Consider the following 21685-nt stretch of genomic DNA (forward strand, 5'->3'; position numbering starts at 1 on the left):
GGAGGGGTATAGGAAACTTTCGGGATACCATTTGAAATGTAAATAAAGAAAATAATAATAATAAAAAAAAGCAAGCTTATTTAAAATTTTTCAACAGCCATTTTAAGTAATTACCATTATCATACCCCTTTGCACTTACCGATAGCATTTACCAAAAGAGGTAATAGCAAACTGTGGATGCCCTTAGAAAAAAACTCTTTCCACTCACTGATGAGATTTACAGGAAGATTGTCAACAATATCTGGAGTTATTGAGTCAAAAAAGGCACAGAGATCACAGGCCAGATCAAAGCTGACACAGGCAAACAGCTGCACAAGCGGAACAGAATACAGAGCCTGGTTCTCACTGGTTGTCTAAGGAAAGGACAGAAATAAAATAGGTAAGCAAGGTGCTACCCAAACACCACAAACAGCACAGGATGGAGATCTTCACAGATCAGAGAATCAGAGAAGAAAGAGGAGGAGGAGGAGGAGGAGGAGGAGGAGGAGGGAGAAGAGGAAAAGAAAGTGGCTGTTGAAGTCCATAGTTCAGGAAAAAAATCATGTCTGTTTACATCAAACAACTTTCAAAAATACCAGGAATTTAACAATTATCAATGAATAATTTATTTTGAAATGAACTTTTAAAATTTATAAAGTATGGAAGAAAATAATATTTGCATTTACCAATACATTACATATGCATGCTTCAGAGCTCCACAGGTTGAACATTAAGTTATCTCAAAATAAATAAAATCAGGAAGAGATGGGAGCTAAAGTGCTAACTCACACAGCGAGCAGGTGACGAGGCAAAAGCAGACCTGGACCACATCAGCCCCCACAGACTTTGCTGTGCGTCTCAAACCTACTTCATAAGTTACTATTTTTCTAGTTGCTTTGGTTCATGAAAGATCACTAATTCCTCCCTCAATGTCTTTATCTTTCATAAATTACTTTGGTCATACTATGCAGTGTGCTTTAGAAATAATTACACCCAAAAAGACAAAAACAAAAACAAACAAAAACCCAAATACTTGCCATGATGAAATCTAACCTGAAAAGGCGTGTTGTAAATACTAAATTAAAACAAGTTAACAGAAGATTTTAAATGCAATTTGGAGATCTGATGCCCAGACTCATGAAACCACCATTCTTTTCCTGGTCTACCCAGCAATAGCTAGTGCAGGAACAACTACCAAGTATTTTAATGTTTCTTGTTGTTTTTTAAAGTATTTTATATGTTTTCTCTACAAAGAAACTAGTCACGATTTAAAGCCAGAGCAAAAGGTCAGGAGATACAGAGTGTGCAAAGCCCCAACATAGGGGATGACACATAAGGCTAATTACCTCCAACCAAGCCAACATGGAACACATGATGAAATCCCATTCACTCTCTGCTAGCGGGTATGAGCAGTACTTCAGAAACAAGGAAAGGAATCGCATGATTTCTATGTTTAAACCAAGGACCTCAGGACTTGCTTCTGACAGATTACTGTGATAAAGGCAAAGAAATTCAATTAGAGAATATCCCATTTTAAACCAGGTATGCATAAATGATGCCTTAAATATTACTAAAATTGTGCTACCTCAAAACAACTGTAAGTATAAAATACAGAGTCTGGGCCCACATTTTAATATGGGAATAAAGTACTACCTACCAGCTGAAAAGAAAAATATCTTCATGCTGTTTCCTCCAGCTTGTTATAATTTTTAATATACCATGTAATAGCTGTTTGTCGTCTATACTTCTGGTTTGCAGACAAGAATTGAAAATGGCAAGATGTCCAAAAGCTCCTAAAGTGAAATCAGAGCAAAAAGGAAAATACATTTTAAACACCATCTAAAAACAAAAGTCTGCATTGGAAAATGAAACATGTAATACACAAATGCTAACTCTTCTAAAACAGCTTGAGGCCGGTGTGGTGTGCTCCTGCAATCCCAGCACTTCAGAGGTGGAAGCAGGAGGATGCTGGTATCCAGACCAGACTGGACTACACACAAGACTGTATCCATAAATAAATTAACAAAAATAAGCACATCTATTTCAAAGGTACTTTACTAAAGAGTCAACAGATGAGCTCCTCAGCACTTTGGGCAGAGTTGTGTCTCCATGACCACGGAGCAGGAAATGCACAGCACTGGACTTCACGCAAGTCTATTCTACCTTTGTATACAGAAGCCATGTACTTAACTTTCAAAAACAAACAACGAAGACACAGCTATAGAGTAAAATGTTAGATAAAGTAGGAAATAGAACATGTAGAATTATAGAATTAATACACTCACTCAAAAAGCACATATGCTTTCTGGTAAGCTTCTATATTACAAGATGTTCGAACTTCATAAAGTAAAATACAAATGAAAATTTTAAAGCATTTTAAACTATACTACCGTAAAACACAAAGTCTACTTTGAAAGCCAAAATCTTTCTTGAGCAGTGCCCAAATGAGTAACTTTTAAAATGGCTTATGTGAGTGAGGTTACACCAAGAAGCTCACTAACTTCACTCCCAGAGGACCCTACCATTTCAAAACTCATTTTCTTATTATCTGACATCCTTTGCTCGAAACTCTTACCTTCAATGTCAGCTAAAGTAAACTATCTGCACTCATTCTGGGTTCCAGGAATGCTCTTTGCAAACCGCATCCACACTCAAACATGTACATTCCATTCTGTATACATGCTCAAACATGTACATTGTGATCCACATACATGCTCAAACATGGACATTACAATACGCCTACATGCTCAAACATGAACATTCAACATCACACTTAAGGGATTTGTTCTTGGGAAATTAGCACGGATGCTGGGCAGCACTGGAAACTCCCTCCTTTCTGCCATTTCCATAGCAGTACCCAATGCTCTGCTACAATCAATTACAACAGGATGTAACATGACTTCTGTCTGTTTTCTCTACAACAGGAACTGCATGGAGATGCTTATTAAATCAATAAACACATGAACCAGCATAGTGCAGATCCAAAAACTTTAAAATACCACAAGACTTTTCTTTTACCTTTATATGTTCAATCGCTGGTTAACTAAGGAGAAATGAGACATAGCTTTAACAAGCTATACAGGTGGAAGACTAAGGAGATAGCTGCTCAGTGGGAGAGTGCTTGCCTAGCACACAGAAGACCCTGGATACCCCAGTACCACATGACGAGCTGCTATAGGTGAAGATAAACGATTATGGGCACTTCTGGATATAAATCCTCTCTCAAGGCTCTAGCACTTCTGTTCAAATGCACTCCCCTCACCTCATAGGGATTCATCGTAACAACTATCAACCTGATAGATAACAGAACTACAAGGTGGGAAGGTAAGAGTTCAAGGGCACTTGGCCACTTGTACCTCTGTATTTAATACTAAGAAATCCTCCTCTAATCTCAAGGAATAATTAAAATGTAGAATGCTGCCCAGTGACTTACCATTAATACTGCAAAGGTCTTCTTTAGTCCAACCCAAAAAAGCGGGTATACACTGAGCACTAAATTCCTTCTTTTCTTCTTTAGACAAAAATGGACAGAGACTTTGAATGGTATGCAAATTACCTTCTGTTAGAGGGAAGAAACTGTTGAGAGAGAACATTACTTATAGCTATTATATGTGCATAGCTATTTCACAAAATGAAGTTATTCAGACTATTCAAAAGGAAAATAAGTTCAATGCATAAATACTTATCCAGAAAAAAGGAGCCAACAAACTAATAGCTGCTAATTCCACATTTTTCTTTTCTTTTCTTTTTTTTTTTTTTTTTTTTTTGTTTTTTGAGACAGGGTTTCTCTGTATAGCCCTGGCTGTCCTGGAACTCACTTTGTAGACCAGGCTGGCCTCGAACTCGGAAATCCGCCTGCCTCTGCCTCCTGAGTGCTGGGATTAAAGGCGCGTGCCACCACGCACGGCTATTTTCTATTTTTATTTTGTTGCTTTTTATCTTTGCTGCTTATTTCTCATTTTTGAGATGAACATTTATAATTTTTCTAGGTTCTGATGATTTTTACCTTTAACTGTTATACAAGTAGGCTGGACTGCAGACACCTAATAGTGGAATGTGTCTCTGCAGTATTCACAAAGCCATGGGATCAATGTATAACATCAAAAAAACGAAAAAAGTAAGAACCCAAAATGTACTATGCAGAATGGTACCAATGGGTAAAACTGGGCATACATATCAGTGAGGTTTATTTTTGTTTTGTTTTTTTTTCTTTTATTACTTCCTATAAGTGAATCAATCTATCTCAAATAAAACTGCTTAATTTTTTTTTTTTAATTTATTTATTTATTATATTTAAGTACACTGTAGCTATCTTCAGACACTCCGGAAGAGGGAGTCAGATCTTGTTACAGATGGTTGTGAGCCACCATGTGGTTGCACAGATGGTTGTGAGCCACCATGTGGTTGCTGGGATTTGAACTCTGGACCTTCGGAAGAGCAGTCGGGTGCTCTTACCTACTGAGCCATCTCACCAGCCCCCAAATTGCTTAATTTTTATAGAAGATTTAAGAAACTGAAATCTAGTTAGCCCACACAGCATTCTAGGTAAGTCAGAAATTCAAAGTGCTTGTTGGTAAGCCTCAGCGAAGCACAAATGAGAAAGCTGAGCTTCCCCAAATAGCCACAATCTACTTGTCTTTTACATTTCCTGTACTCTGGCATGTACTTTCACACAGTAGTCCTTTACTTAAGAAAAGAGGAGGGCTAGAGAGATGGCCTAGTGGTTCAGAGCTCATACAGAAGACCCCAATTCAGTTCCCAGCACCCACATGGCTGTTACAATCACCTGTAACCTCAGTTCCAAGAGATCCAATGCCCTCTTCTGGACTCCATGAGCACCAGATACCCATGTGGTGCACATGCATCCTTGCAGGCAAACACACAAAATAAGAGTTAAGGAGTCTGGGGGAAAGTGGAGGGTGTAAGACCGGGAAATCACGGAAAGAAGGCCAAGAAGGGAGCTATTAACAAAAGGAAAAAAGAGGAGCATTTTTTTCCACTTCCATGCAACACATAAGGTGGTAAGTTTTCCTATCGGAAGATTTATTTTATGTATACTGGCATTTTGCATGACTGGTGCCTTCAGAGACCCGAAGTGGGTGTCGGATCCTCTGGATCTGGGGTGATAGATGGTTGTGAGCCATCACGTGGGTGCTGGGAACTGAATCCAGGTCCTCTGAAAGAGCAACAAATGCTCTTAACTACTGAGTCATCTCTGTAATTCCTACCAAAGGAATTCCAAGAAAATTAGGCTTATAAATTTTTTCTGAATTAAGTATAAAGTTTCATGAAGCATCAAGTTAGAAATGCTTCATTCAAAAACAAGAAAAAGAAAAAGAAAAACAAAGCAACCAAAAAACAACAACAACAACAAAAAAAACCTTTTAGTTCCAGCACTCGAGCAGTTGAGGCAGGCAGACTGGTGTACCCAGGTGGACCAGGGCAGTATAGTGAGGCCTGTCTCATAACACAACAAACATGTCTCCAATCAAAGCCATTCAAATCTGTCAGTCTTTTTTTTTTTTAAGATTTATTTATTTATTATATCTAAGTACACTGTAGCTGTCTTTAGACACACCAGAAGAAGACACCAGATCTCATTACAGATGGTTATGAGCCACATGTGGTTGCTGGGAACTCAGAACCTCTGGAATAGGAGTCAGTGCTCTTAGCCGCTGAGCCATCTCTCCCTCCAGCCCAAGTCCGTCAGTCTTTAATTCTCATTTCCTTAATTCAATCCCCTCATTCCCAAACCTTGCTTTTTTGATGCATTACACTGTTCACTAACCACAGATGGCCAAAGTAACCGACTATAATAATAAACTGCAGAGTGGAAACATATTAACTAAGGATACCTTTCTTTTCTTTTATAGTATGGTTTCACTTCATCAGATGAAATACTTCGGGAAAGGATCAACTTAGCGATAATAAGAGACCAAAGTGTGCCATTTTTTCTAGATCTAAAAAAAGAAGCAAAACATGAATGTTAAATACAGATAGAGATTGGATCAATCATTCTGAAAATTGTTATGATTTTAAAATGCTGATTCCTTCTATAAAATTAAATAAATCTGGATCACTAACTCATTCAAAACTTCAAACTCAACTGCCACAATTATCCAAGAAACAGGGAGTTTAGATAGTTCTTCACAACTGGAACTGAGCTCTCACTCCCAGGTAATATCAAAGAACCTCAAGATCCAATAGGAGAGGCCCTTAAACATCTAACTTGAAGACCAGAAGCCACATCTGGTAAGGGCTGTCTCGCAGAGAATAACTGAGTCTCAGTGAAGGATAAAGAAGCACTATTAAATGCAGAGGGAGCTGTGAGAATCTGGAGTTGGCTTTTCTCTTCTGAGGCAGGGTCTCACTATATAGACTTGGCTACCTGCATCTCGCCATGCAACCAAACTGGCTCTAACTCACAGAGACCTGCCTGCCTCTATCACCCTTCTGCATCCCTATGCCCAGAAAGCTAAGTTAGTACGGACAGATGCTCCAGACAAAGTCTGGTACCCTCATACTGTAAAGCATATTCAGAATACTGGTAAACTAAAACAAAATAATGTCATTCAACATCTAACTACCATAATGCTACAAGAACTATTTTCATAATCCATTTTCTTCATCTGCGGAAGAGAAACGCATAGTTACATTACAGGTGCAATTAAGATACAATTAAATTTAATTTGAAAGGAATGGGAAGATCAATCACATGTAACAAATTAAAAAAAATGTTTTCAGCCCCCATAGACTCATGTGTTTGAATCCTTGGCCCACAGGGAGTGGCACTATTAGAAGGTGTGGCCTTGTTTGAGGAGGTGTGGCCTTGTTAGAGGAAGTGAGTCCTTATGGAGGCGGGGCTTTAAGGTCTCATATGCTCAAGCTAAGCGCAGTATGTTAAAGTCGCCCTCTGCTGGCTTTGGATCAAGGTATAGAATTCCCAGCTCCTTGTCTGCCTGCATGCTGTCATGCTTCTCACTATGAGGACAGTTACGGACAAACTGTAAGCCAGCCCCAATTAAATGTTGTCCTTTGTAAGAGCTGTCTTGGCCACAGTGTCTCTTCACAGTAGTAAGACCCAAACCGAGACACTATTGAAAGGGCTTCAGATCAACACTCTGACTGAAACAAAAGCACAGACTGGGTTTACATCTTACAGAAGGGAAAGCCAATTTAAAAGCAAATTGAAAGGGCGTCTTACCTGTCAAATAACAGCTGCAAGAGGCTACAAGTATCACCAAGTACAGATAAGTTGCTGTAACTTATATTCATTTTTTGAAGGATTCCACAAAATCCACTTAGGAAAGATGGCGGATTGTCGAGTTCTTCACACCACTGCAGTGAATACAGCAGCTCTGCAACTAACAGAATGGACACAGTCAGTTATCAAAGGCATACACTGTACAGAACCAAAAGATGACTCAACGGTCTTGTACTATCTAAGCTTGTGGAAAGCTAAGTTTCAGGCTCTCCCTTGTCTCCTCCAAAACTTGTCAAGGGACAAGCTGGTTTCCTACCTCTGTACCAAGGAGAAAGTCAGTAAGCAGCTGAGGGCACTGAGAACATGGCAGTGAGAACAAGGAGAAAGCTATCTGTCTCACGCCCTGAAAACGCCTGCGATGGGAAAAGGACGCAAGCTGCTCATCCATGGAGAGAGGGGAACAAGACAAGCTCCCCCTGGTCTATTCTTGAGTTGATAGTGGAGAGACAGATAGATGACCGATACATGCCTGCTTTGACGGTGTTACTTGATGCCATTCATTCTTTGATATGCAAGCCTTATTGGGGTGACACTGTTCTGACCAAGGCTAAACAGGAACTCAACTTACGCCTCAGTTGGGTTTCCTCAGCTGATTTCTGCTGGACATTTGTAAACTTAATTTGAAGATGTTACCTTCAGTTTACTCCCTGGATGCTGTGATTGCTCAGTATGATGACGTTTTGCTAACTCTCTGCTACTTCCCTCGGGTACTTGTAATTTCTTCTTTCACTTTTGCTTGCTATAAAACACAGCCATCGTAGAGTAGAAGACATGGTGGCTAGCCCTTAGAGCACTTTCACCTGTCTACCCAATTCTAACAGCTGTGCTCACCATAAAAACAATTAAAAAAAATAATGAAAGTGACAACAGCTGTCTGTCATAAACCAGTACACTAACCCTAATCCTAACCCTGGGGTGTGGTGTCATGTACCTATAGGCCCAGGCACCAGAGAGGCTGGAGTGAGAGAAATTAGAGACCAATATGGTAATTCAGTGAGGCTCCATATCAAAACAAATACCACCTCTCTTCTGAACAGAGCCCTAATTTACTAGACATTGAAGAAAACCCTAGCTGTACTGCACCTAGCAAGTTATAAAAGGTAAAAGAAACTGGGCCAAGAGTGGAGATAGCACACACCTTCAATCCTGACACTCAGGAGGAAGAGGCAGGCAGATCTCAGTGAGTTCAAGGTCAGGATGGTCTACAAAACAAAAACAAAAACAAAAAAACAATAAAACAAAAAAATTAAAAAACAAAAAAGTAAGGGCTAGAGCGATGGTTCAGCAGTTAAGAGCACTTGCCACATTTGGTTCCTAGCACCCATGCCAGATAACTCACAGCCACCTATAGCTGTAACTCCAACAGTCCAAGTTCTTTGGCCTGAGGACATGTGCATTCACATGTACCTACCCATACCCACACACATACTTAAAAATAAAAACAAATCTTAAAAAAACAACAAAACAAAACAAACAATACTAGGTAGGTTAAGGGAAGCTGAGATTTTTGTCAGAGAGAGAGAGAGAGAGAGAGAGAGAGAAGAGAAGAGAAGAGAAGAGAAGAGAAGAGAAGAGAAGAGAAGAGAAGAGAAGAGAAGAGAAGAGAAGAGAAGGGCAAAGGAGCTAGAGAAATGGCTCACTAGTTAAAAGCTATTGCTGCACCTCCAGTAAGGCCTGGGTTCCGTTCCCAGAAGCCATGTCAACCCACTGAAAACTGCCTGTGACACTAGCTTCAACGGCAGTGTGAAATGGTCTTGTGGCTTCCGGGAGCACCCGCACATACACAAACAGATTAAAATAATACACCAGCTTAGCACAACAAGAACACATCATCAATGTCTAGCCTTATGTTTGGACAGAGATAGCAATGTACATTAAATGTGGCATTCAATAGCCAAATGAAGTTTCACCTTCCTTTCACAGAACACGTATTCTCTCAAGTGTATGTAAATTTTTTATCTTGAATACTACTGTGTACAGAGCACACCTACAATACTATGAATGGGGAAACATGCTGAGGTTCTAAATCTTGAGTTTCAATATTTGAGTCCTTACTTGCTAGTAAAATAATGAGAGCCATGTGTGTTCAACACACAAGAGAAATTTCAGAATCCTGACATCACACCTACTTTCTTCAGGGCACATGACGCAGGATCTCCATACACCCAGGATGTTATGCCAGCTTGAATAAAATAACTGGTTTAAATAAAATTTAAACCAAAGTATGCTGAACACCAAACAAGATCACAGAGTGCCTACCTGAACCTCACAGATACTTACTTATTTTCTCAAGGACGTTGTCTTCTAGGACTATTTTCTTTTTCTGGGCAACTAAGATCATGTTGCTCAATAACGATGACGTGCACAGATGGTTGGGAAGAGTCCTTGTGTCTTGTTCCTTAAACTCTGTCTTGAAGCACTCATAATTCACACTCAGCCTCCCCTCTAGAAGCGGCCTGTGTAACCACTGTAAATAGAACACACTCAAGTGTGTGCAAATGCACTCGACAGTCTAAATGGCTTATTATTTACAGATTTCCAATTTTTGTTCACTACATTCATCCAGTTTCTTTTGTTCATATGAGGCTACTAGACTATGCAGTTTACGTAAAAGTGAGGTAGCTCAGAAGCTTGCCTTGTATCAGAGCAGTCAACCCCATGCTCACTTCAGGATCCCTAAGAGAACCAGACCTTCTTCACTTTACATGAGGCTGATGCCAGTATCAAAGGCATATTTCATTAATATCAACTGTTATTAATGTTCAGAGCAATGCAAGAAATCCTTCTAACTTTTTTCTACTCCAGCATAAAAAGACTGAAGCCTGACTGGACTAGAGCTCCAGAATGAGATGTGCGCTGCAGCGTTAGACACACCTGAACAGGAAGAGCCTGCCTCATCTTTTCCCACTCGCTGTCACTGGGCATTACACTTCCAATATAAACTCCAAGAAGAGAAGTGTCCTCACTCTCTACAAGAGTACCCAGCAAATCTCCAGCAGCAGACAAGAGGACCTGAAGACTAAAAACAAAGAAAAGAAGCACTGTAGTTAGGGTACAAGCAATTCCACAAGCTAGGACACAGTAAACACCAATGAGAGAAACAGCACACTAGTACAGACAGAGAGAAAGAAGGGATCTGTCCTACCGTCCACCAGACCTCAGACACAGAGACGCAAATCTGGGACTCAGTCTCACGTTTATAATGTGAAACTGGGTGATGCTTCTATCCCGGGGTGGAGTGGATGACTGTTTTCGGATACAGAATGCCTGAAGCACAACTACCTTCCTAAATGGTAAGAGGATGATTGTTTTACCCAACCCCAAAGACACTACATGCATTGTTTTCAAGTTCATTATATGGACAGCTATGTAAAATATTCTTGTAACCCAGTATCTTAAAAATGCACAATCAAGGACAATTAGTATATATGGTGGACATTAAAGATCATAGTTAACAATCTGAAATATTTAACACAGAATAATATCACAACCATGCCACTGACTACAGATAGTTTAGCAGGTAACTAACTGCTCTGTTATCAACTTAAAGGAATAATGTTAAGTCAAGTTTTTAAAAAATCTGGACAGTCTATAGTTTTATAAGTGTCTTAAACAGATTGTAACTCACTAATCATGAACTTTTTTCCTTTTTAAGACTGAATTCTCACTATGTAGTCCAGAACGGCCTGTGATTTGTGATCCATCTGAAGGCTGGGAGTATAGCATGCATTCCCACAGCCAGAAGGAGACAGTATATAACGGACACCGTGTAACTGTGCACAAAATGTTACCTTGTGTTATCCAAAGCTGAAGACTGTACCTGGTCCTTCAGCCACAGAACAGACAAACGTAGGAAGGTACTCTGCTCATATGTACTTGCAGTTTGATGGACCAATAAATTTACGCCAGAAAGCAAAGTATTCTTCAGTTTACAGATCAGAAAATCTAAAAATCAAGGTATTAGCGATAATTTGTAATCTCACTATAAATAAACTCTTCTCAGTATAAAACATTGGAAACAAATTTGCTATAGATCTAAGATCTTTAAAATGTTATTTTAAAACAAAATACAAAATTAAATTCATTGCCAAAAGAAATTAACTGTCATATTCACAGAATAATGCAAGCTAGCCTACACCATAATATTGTAGAATGATAAGGTAGCTATTTTCCCTCTCCTGAACTTCCTAATCAAAAGCAGGGGTCCGGGGGCTGGTGAGATGGCTCAGTGGGTAAGAGCACCCGACTGCTCTTCCGAAGGTCCGGCGTTCAAATCCCAGCAACCACATGGTGGCTCACAACCATCCCTAACAAGATCTGATGCCCTCTTCTGGAGTGTCTGAAGACAACTACAGTGTACTTAGATATAATAAATAAATAAATCTTAAAAAAAAAAAAAAAAAAAAAAACAGGGGTCCTTTGACAAACTACCTTTTCCAACAGAAAAGGTTAGTATTAAAGAAATGGTATTTGTAGTGTTTGTTTATTTTTGTGACAGGGTCTCCCTGGGTAACCCTGCTGGCCTGGCTAGCCTGGCCCTCACTATGTGAAATAGGTTAGCCTCAACCTCATAGAGACTCTCCAGTCTGAGCCAACTGAGTGCTGGGATTAAAGGCATGCACCACCATGCCCAATCTCATCAATATTTTTTTTTCTGTCCCTTTCTCAGATAAATTTGAATACAGCGAGCAAAAACTTAGTCCTTACAAGACAATTTCAATTTCATTTTTCATAATCAAGACTTAATACATTTTATAATAAAAGATTCAGTATTAGTATTCTTATCCCTTTATAAATAAGGACTACAGTCATTGAGAAATGAGGTACAGCAGACATAGTGGTGCACACCTTTCATCCCAGCACTAGAGAGCAGAGGCAAGCAGATCTCTTTGCTGGCCCTAAGCCTGAGTACCGGAGTTCCATCCCTGACACCAGTGGTAGAAGGAGAGAACCAACCCTACATGTTGTCCTCTGACTTCCACACAGTTCACAGTGAACAACAAATCCCCATACAAAACAAGTGTAATTTTAAAAGAAATGACATTCCCCTGTTAATGCTACTGAGTTGAAAGGCTAAGATTCTTAAATCATCTAGTATGGCCCCTTGAAAACTGTTTCCTTGATATCAAGCATGCACTTTAGAACTATCATCTACGTAATTATTTTCAGCTGGGTTTTTAGAGCTAGGACTATGACAGCACTATTTCCTCAAAGTTCTGTAAGCTAACAAACACATTACAATTCAAGTAATAAGCCTGGGCACTCACACTCAACAAGGTCAGAGCCAGAGATTTCCTAGAAAATGCCTGAGCAGCAGGCTATTACCTGGCAAGTGTGTCCGTTCTTTGCTCTGAGCGCATAACTGAAAGAGAGTCAATAACAAGTCCTCAGATGGTGGCATTAGCAAGCCTCCTCCTGCTGAACTGAAGAAGCTATGAACCACATCACAGACAAAAGACACTGAAGAGTCACTGTTTGCCGCTTCTGATAAGTCCTTTGTTTTAGATAAAGTCTCATGGAGTTTAACAATAATTCTTCCAACGTATACTTCTCCAATCAAGTAATCTACAAAAAAAAAAAAAAAAAACATGTAAAGAGTATTAACAATGTATTTTGAAAATACCTTCCCCTGGCCTAGGCTAGCAGTCATTTTTTTCTGATGTTTTGTATTTGCTTTTTAAAACCATTACATATACATATATATACACATATATATATATATATATATATAAACAAAAAATATTTAAAAAGTCAATCTGCACTCTAACATAAAAGCCCTCAAGTTTTAAAAATAAATTTTAAAGTAAAACTCAGCAATGGGCTATAAAATTCAAGAGTAAGCTACTTTATAATATTGAAAGAATTTTAAATCAAAATGAATAACATTACACATCTTGAGTCATACCATGTAACAAACACGGTATAACAAATGATGTAAGGTATCTGAGAAAACATCTCTTATCTCCACCACCAATAATCAAATTAAAAGGATGGAATCCCCCCAGGAGGTAGAAAGGATTATAAACCCTGCTATGAAGCCGAAGTTGTATTCCCTACCGTTTTTGACATGTTGGGATAACGTCAGTCTTAGAAGACTCCACTGTTCTGATGAGTGGGATTCAGAAGATGTTGTGGATTCCAAGTCTTTACCACAAAGACAGTCTGCCAAGGCAACCAATTTCTCTCCAAGAATACTGCCTTTTAGCCAGGGAGTTACTAAAGCATGTTTATCTGAACTAGAACATGCCTAAAAACCATAAAATTAAAGATTAAAAGCAACATCAAAAGATGTGTCCAGAATTGTGTGCAGATCCTACTGGCTCCCTCCATCCGTAGTCCCAGCTCTCCCCCATGCTGTCTTCCTGTCCCCAATAACCCTGGTGACAATCACTCCCCAGCTCGGTTACATTACCCCAACCACACAGATTCCCACATATCAAATCCATACAAATGCCATGTGTATTTCAAAATCTCCCCATCCATTCTAGCCCAAGACTAACTTTCTTCTCTCTGCCCACTTTTCTCTGACTTTCTAAAGCAGGGACTGGAAAGTATTATTGTATAGATGTTTCGTGTGTGTGTGTGTGTGTGTGTGTGTGTGTGTGTCTTGTCTTTGAAGTAAGACTTTGAGTTTCTTGTCAGCAGACACCATTTTAAACTTCTTTGATACCTGCTGCCAACCCTGAAGATATGTTCGATGAACAGTGAATGAACTCTGAAGAGTTTATAAATGGCCTCCTGATGGTACGCTTTTGTTCATTGATTTCTCTAAAATCCGATATGAACAATGGGGCTTACTTCCCCAGGGCCTCTGAAACAGAGCACCTAGAGCCAAGTATCTAATGGTAACTTTTTTATTTTTGTTGAGTGGGGAAGAGAAAAAAACTTGTAAATCCACCCCCAAAACCACGCTGATCCATGTTCCCAGAGCTTCTTTTGCTTTAAAGGCTGAGAAGAAAGGATTTGCAACTTGGTTCATTTCAAAGCCTGGAAAAAAAGAAAACCCAAGTGCATGTTGGGTAGTGACTAAAAACTGCTTAACTTTTATATTAAAAATTTATAGACAATCAGAGCTAACATTTCAATCTAAGCCTTATCATTAAGCTAGCCTTATGATCTTTGACCAATCTCTCAACCAACCTGGGTCCAATTCCTAATTTATAAACCAACAGGTTTAATCTTCAGATTTCCCTCCCATCGAGAAAAATTTCTGAGTATAATGTCTTTCAAGTTAGTGAGACACAAATGTTAGCATCACAGTGCATCATTCACAGCGCGGCTAGTGAAAGCCTCTGCAGCTGTAAGGAGCAGGACGGCCAGAAGTCCCAGAAGCCCCAAGAACTGGAGTCTTATAAACCCAACTCAGGGAGACTTTCCTCTAAACAGACACAAGCCCCAAGATGCCAGGCACATACAGCTCATGTTGAGTGGGTAGATATAGATTTATTCTTTTCTTAGTTCTAAACAATTACATATGTAGCGTGTGTGTGTGTGTGTGTGTGTGTGCACATTCGTGAATGCTTGCATGTGCAAGATATGCTTACTTACTTATTGTATGTGTGTGGACACACAACCTATGGCACAGGTATGGAGATCATAGGACAAACTGCAAGAATTGGTTCTTTCCTTCAACCACGTGAGTCCCTAGAATCAAACTCAGGTCACAGGCTCAGCAAGCACCGTTACCCACCGAGTATGTACCAGCTGACTCTTACTAAATGATTGACTCTCTCTGTTCTGATTCAGGGCCTAACAAGCAGCTGACTAGATCTTCACGTAGCTTGCTTACAGAATACTAAACAAAAGTAACTGTGTGCCTGGAAACTATAATTCTAGTAAATGGTCAAAACATAGTCTGTACTTACATTTTGTAAAAGGTAAACCAACTGGCAAAATTGAGAATTTTATGAACATAATTGAAAGGGGTTTTTGTCTATTTGATTTTTCATTTTTTTTTTTGTACTGCTACAAATCAAACCTGGGACCTCAAACACACCTAGCAAGTGCTCTACCTTTGAGCTACACTAACAACCATGATGTAGTTTCGGGAAAATTAAAAAATAATGTGACTATACTTCATCATCCCTGAACTCTACATAGAACTACCATAGGATTGAAGCATAGCTCAGGGACAGAATGCTTGCTAAGCATGTCGGAGGCTCTGGGTTCAATCCCCAGCATAGCAAAGAGGAAAACAAGAAAAGAAATTCTTAGGATAGCTAATTTTATTTTAGATTTTTCACTACCACTTTAAAAAAAGAAAAACATAAATTCATGTAAACTAGACAGATCAGTAAAATATGCTCTAAGAGGAGGTGTTTTAAGTTTTAAGTAGTTCATCAGAAACATCTACAGTCAAAAAGTTAGCTATGCCATTTAAATCATCACTAAGAAAAAATAACCAAAGTCTTTTTAAAATTTTTCTGGATTGCATCCTTTGATTTCATCTGGCTCCTTTAGTATCAGCAAACTGCACAGGGCTGAGACATTCTCACCTCCTGCACAGCCCTCCACACAGGAAAAAGAATTTCCAGATGTGTTCAGTCAAGTCTAGAATTATCTGCTTAACTTCTATAGACCATGAAGAGCAGAAGAAACCTTAGAGCCCCCTTTAGAATACAACACAATGCTGTATCAGGAGCTAAAAACCCAACCGGCCTCTTCAGTCGGTCTCTCATTAGAATTTACACCTGGAAGGATGTGCTCCATCAGACACCTGACCTCAGTCAGCCTGAGACTAGGACTGCGGTTTTAATTTCTGTATCCACACACATAAATTGAAAAAGAGAAAGGGAAAGGGGAGAGGGGGTTAAAATACCTTTTCAATGACCTGAAGAAGAGAACTCCATTTTAGGTCCTCCTGAAACATACAAAGTTGGAGAGTTAAGGACAAATCCACAAGCTTTAAAAAAATGACTGAAGCTCTGCACATCCCAAACAAACTGGCTCATGTAGGCAGTCAAGCTAAGGAACTCTTGTTATCAACCTTTTCATCAGAACTTCCCAAATCAAGGAAGAGGATGTTGTCTTTAAAGTGACATTCAGAGTCCAGTGAGGACCCACAAACAGCTCCCATGCTTATTCTTATCACACACAACAAGGATGTTTATAACAGTCAGATGACAATCGTACCTTGGTTAGATCATCCAAGACTTCTTTCCTTTCCACACCACTGTCACAGCATCGGAGGGCACTATACAAGATGTCCACCAGGAAGCCTCCATCCTCCTTCTGGCTGTCATTTAGCCAGCCGATCAATTTATGATATAAGAACTTAACTGCAGGATTTTTTTCTGCAAGTTTGGTTATTTCCAGAGGTTTGGCTTTGACGACATTCTCCTGTTTGTCACTGAGGAGAATGTTAAATACTTGGCCTGAGGAGAATGAGTCGAGCAGCGTGGAGAGAAACTGCAGGTGCTGCTCTGACTTCCGCTCGTTGACAAAGCTAATGCTCACCTCTGCCAGCTTACAGACTAAGTCTTCCAGAGGTTTCTTCCTTAAAGGAGATACTAGGTCTGAGGGTTTATTACTGAGAGGAGACTGCGTTCCTCTGTCAGAGCCCTCGCTGTTCTCTCCTGAAGACACAGACTTTTCATCCCCTCTATGAGCTTCAATGATATCGATGGCAAACCTGACCTGACCATTTTTCTTTCTGTGTGACTTCAGTGAGCTCTCTGGCTCCCGCAGGACCCCTACTAGGCTAGACACACACAAAACAGACCTCACATCTGCTTCTGGCTCACTGACTTTCTCAATGCAGATCTCTGACAGTCTCTCCCAGAAGTTCAGCAGAACGTTCTCCAAGTTGTAAACAGTTTCAGCATCTTGTTCTACGTCTGCTTTGGTTTCCCAAGAACTTAACGTGTCTGCTAAATGGTTAAACATCGGCCCATGTTGCAATCCTGAGTCTTTGAGAACTGTATCAATAAATGGGATCAACTGAAAGAGAAGGCACAAGTTTTAAATTTTAGTTTTCAAGAGAGTTTAAACAAAGTTAAAGCAGTATAAAGCCTCCTATTTGAGGACCAGGGAGATGGCCCGGTCAGTAAAGTGCATGCCAAGCAAGGAGGGAGACCTCAGTTCAATCCCCAACCTCAAAAAGCAAGAGGAGTGGAGTCCTGAGAACAGTACATGAAGCCATCCTCTGGCACTCATTGAGGCACGTATGCCTGCCTGCCTCCCTCCCTCCTCCTATTTGGTCATAACTGTTTTTCCCCCTCACATATCTGAAAAACAGTAACTCACAATTTCACTCTATTCCACCTCAATGTTATGTGATCAACCATAATTCATAATCCAGTTTTCTTTGTATCTTCTAAGATCAATCAGTTTTTGGTGTATGCCTGTAATTCTAGCCCTTGAGAAGTGGAAGCTCTTGTTGATGGCCAGGCCAGGCTACATAAGACCTTGTATTAAGTCATTTGAAAGATAACTGGAGCACTTAGGCACCAAAAATTCAGAATACCTTTCCTGAATTAGAAAGGTACAAGATGGAGCCAGATGGAGCTCTACAGAGCGAGTGCTAGGACTGCCAGCTACACAGAGAAATCCTGTCTCAAAAACCTGGAGAGAGCCGGGCGTGGTGGTGCGCACCTTTAATCCCAGCACTTGGGAGGCAGAGGCAGGTGGATTTCTGAGTTCGAGGCCAGCCTGGTCTACAAAGTGAGTTCCAGGACAGCCAGGACTACACAGAGAAACCCTGTCTCAACAAAAAAAAACCTGGAGAGAGAAGAAAGGAAAGAAGGAACAAAGGTAGGGGAGGGAAGGAGAGAGGAAGAGAAGGGGGAGAGAAAGGGGAAGGCAGGCAGGCAGGCAGGTAAGAGATGGTAATAGGGCTAGAGAGATGGCTCAGTAGTCAAGAGCATGTACTGCTTTGTGGATGACTAGAGTTCCGTTCCCAGCACCAATAACAGCTACTTCACAACTACCTCTAACTCCAGCTCCAGGGGATTTGAATACTTCAACTAGATCATCAGGTGCCTACACTCACACATGCATATAGCCACCCCCCCCTCCACACACACATACATAAAATCTTTAAGGAAACAGAGACAGCTGGACGGTGGTGGTACATATCTTTAATACCAGCACAGCAGAGGCAGGATGTACTCTGAGTCCAATGACAGACTGGACTATAGAGCTAGTTCCAGGACAGCCAGGACTACACAAAGATACTCTGTCTCGAAAAACCAAAGATAGCAGGGAATCTAAGATGTTATCAAATATACAAGCTTCTATAATCATTGAACCTGCTCTTATTGTAGATCTCATAGTCAAACAGAACTGGTCATAAAAGGGTAAATGCATATGAGCATTTGAGAAATAAGATTATTACTGAATAATTGAAACCTTACTACACAGCACCAAAAGAGCCATGCAACTTATGTTTCACACTGTCTCGTTATAAAGAAGTCAGGGATTTAAATCCAGAGACAGGATATGGTAAATTAGTCTATGGATATTACAATAACAACTGACAATATAGAATTTTTATTCATACAGTCAGAAATATACTATTCAGGGCTAGAGAAATGGCTCAGTGGTTAAGACTGCTCTTCCAGAGGTCCTGAGTTCAATACTCAGCAACTACATGGTGGCTCACAACCATCTGTAATGGGGTCTGATGCCCTCTTGTGGTGTGTCTGAAGACAGTTACAGTGTACTCATATACATAAAATAATATTCAATTTGTAAACTTTAAAGTGAAATTATTTGGAAGGCTAACTGCCAAAAACCATCAAGAGACACAGTGAGCTTGAGTCTTTCTTCTGTGTGCCAAGCACGGAGGATTTACAAACGTACCTGCTCATTGATAAGCATCTGTACCATCTCCCCCTCGCCTAAGTTCTGTTGCATTATAAACCGCAAGCATTCAAAAAACGCCGAGATGACAGCTGAGCACTCAGAAGAGCTCGATTTGGCCCTCTCTGTTGACAGCCTGGGAAGTAAAGTAGCAGCTGAGGATTATTCTCCCAGAAGAAAAGAAGAGCTCAGAATCACAAAAGACATTAAAAAGGAGTCCTACTGAATAAAAACTCTTAAGTCAAATTTTAAGTCTTTCTTTTTTTTTTTTTTTAATGTACGTGAGTACACTGTAGCTGTCTTCAGACACTCCAGAAGAGGGCATCAGACCCCATTACAGATGGTTGTGAGTCACCATGTGGTTGCTGGGAATTGAACTCAGACCTCTGGAAGAGCAGTGAGTACTCTTAACCACTAAGTCATCTCTCTAGCCCCCAAAAGTCAAATTCTTAAAACTAAAAACTAAGAGCAACCAAAATATTACAGCTGATGAGAATGTGAATGTCAAGAATTAGAAAAAGAGTTGGGCAGTGATGGCTCACGCCTTTAATCCCAGCACTTGAGAGGCAGAGGCAGGCGGATTTCTGAGTTCGAGGACAGCCTGGTCTACAGAGCGAGTTCCAGGACAGCCAGGGCTACACAGAGAAACCCTGTCTCAAAAGAAAAAAAAAAAGAATTAGAAAAAGAAAGAGCTTATTTTCAAACCTAAGACATATTTCCTGCTTATGTGTTAATCAATCTGTAAATACAAAAGATGAAACATGAAAGAGATTGTGATATTTAAAATGTGATATCTAACTAATTATTAAAGTTTAGTCATTAATCAACAATTGATTAGTTGTAATAATTATCATAATTGATCATAATAAAGTATTCATGTCATTCATTGAACCATAAATGAGGTGAACTGTTTAAAGTGTTAAGAAGAAGTAACTGTTTTGGAACTGGGGTGTGGAACCTGGGACCTCACACGTGAATCTAGGCAGTTGAACCACATGCATCACAGGTCCTTAAGGGTTCTAACATGGATTTGGGCATCTGTATCTGACGATATGAAAGTACTATGACTCATTTAGAATATGGTCCATTTCTATTTAGACATTTCACTGTTTTTGTTTTTATCTTTGTACTGGCTACTACCACAAAAGCCTGGGCAGTTTTCAAAAACACAAGTGGGTTGGCTACAGCGCATGTCCTACAACCCCAGCCACCCAAGAGGCAGAGGCCGAGGCTCTTTTGCACGCAGCCCAGCCCAGCCCAGCCCAGCCCATGCTGCAGCACTGTGCTGCACTCCCTCATTCCTAGCTCTCTGAAAGCTTGAAGTGTTTAACAAAAGAAGGAAAAATGGTGAAATTCAAATTGGAAGGAAAACTATGAGAATAAAAGCAAGAAAAACTCCTTTTGCTTTTTTTTTTAATATGCAGACTTATAGCGTATCTATACAATTCTATTTTTTTTAAGATTTTATTTATTTATTATATGTAAGTACACTGTAGCTGTCTTCAGACACTCCAGAAGAGGGAGTCAGATCTTGTTATGGATGGTTATGAGCCACCATGTGGTTGCTGGGATTTGAACTCCGGACCTTCGGAAGAGCAGTCAATGCTCTTACCTGCTGAGCCATCTCACCAGCCCCTCCTTTTGCTCTTAAAAACAGGATTTAGGCTGGCAAGATGGCTCAGTGAGTAACAGCACTTGTCATAGAGTCTGAATACACAAGTCCAATCCCTAGAACCTACATGACAGAAAGACAGAAAAGGTTCCTGCAACCCACACTCTGAACCTCATACAAACATACACACAACAGCACACATACATATGTTTGTGTGTGTACAAGCATACATACACCACGACACACACAATAAATAATAAACGTAATTTTTAAAGTAAAAAGAAATGTATTTGCTTACCCGGTAACTAGAGAGGTGAGGAAGTTTTTGAAGAAGTCCAGCTTTGGCTCTGTGATGGACTGAGGGAGTTTGCTGATGAACGGTAAGAGGTAAGGATAGATAACAGCAGCGAGGCCCCGGCCACCCTCCCGGATCATGGCCATCAGCTTCGGAAACACACTTTTCTTGGCATTTACATGAAACCAACAGTCCTAACCAAAAGAGAGAAAAATTACAATAGTAATTAAAAATTGTAAGTGTGTTTCACAGATAAGAGAAAGCAAATCTCAAGAATAAGAATCAAGCAGTGGGGGCTGGTGAGATGGCTCAGTGGGTAAGAGCATCCGACTTCTCTTCCAAAGGTCCAGAGTTCAAATCCCAGCAACCACATGGTGGCTCATAACCATCCATAACAAGATCAGATGCCCTCTTCTGGAGTGTCTGAAGACAGCTACAGTGTACTTACATATAACAAATAAATAAATCTTTAAAAAAAAAAAAAAAAAAGAATCAAGCAGTGGGGGCTGGTGAGATGGCTCAGTGGGTAAGAGCATCCGACTTCTCTTCCAAAGGTCCAGAGTTCAAATCCCATGTGGACGTTGTACATCGTGGTGCGGAGCCTAGTGCGCACCACGATGTACAACGTCCACAAGCAGAGTCAAATTCTTAAAACTAAAAACTAAGAGCAACCAAAATATTACAGCTGATGAGAATGTGAATGTCAAGAATTAGAAAAAGAGTTGGGCAGTGA

At 40.1% G+C, this 21685-nt stretch overlaps 1 protein-coding gene across 1 annotated transcript in view; it reads right to left on the reverse strand.

Moving 5' to 3' along the window:
* Ltn1 (listerin E3 ubiquitin protein ligase 1) overlaps positions 1-21685 on the reverse strand; it is a 39029-nt gene that overhangs the window by 16792 nt on the left and 552 nt on the right. The window contains exons 2-16 of the mRNA XM_029544493.1: positions 20956-21146; positions 19046-19181; positions 16376-17182; positions 16062-16103; positions 13301-13490; positions 12569-12808; positions 11035-11188; positions 10118-10262; positions 9524-9710; positions 7184-7343; positions 5835-5939; positions 3413-3555; positions 1637-1772; positions 1326-1470; positions 140-353 (exon numbers count right to left, since the gene is read on the reverse strand). Of these exons, the coding sequence (XP_029400353.1) occupies positions 140-353; positions 1326-1470; positions 1637-1772; positions 3413-3555; positions 5835-5939; positions 7184-7343; positions 9524-9710; positions 10118-10262; positions 11035-11188; positions 12569-12808; positions 13301-13490; positions 16062-16103; positions 16376-17182; positions 19046-19181; positions 20956-21146 (2995 nt within the window). The remainder of the gene's footprint in view (positions 1-139; positions 354-1325; positions 1471-1636; positions 1773-3412; positions 3556-5834; positions 5940-7183; positions 7344-9523; positions 9711-10117; positions 10263-11034; positions 11189-12568; positions 12809-13300; positions 13491-16061; positions 16104-16375; positions 17183-19045; positions 19182-20955; positions 21147-21685) is intronic.

This window comes from Mus pahari, chromosome 12 (assembly GCF_900095145.1).
Source record: "Mus pahari chromosome 12, PAHARI_EIJ_v1.1, whole genome shotgun sequence".
Lineage (NCBI taxonomy): Eukaryota > Metazoa > Chordata > Mammalia > Rodentia > Muridae > Mus > Mus pahari.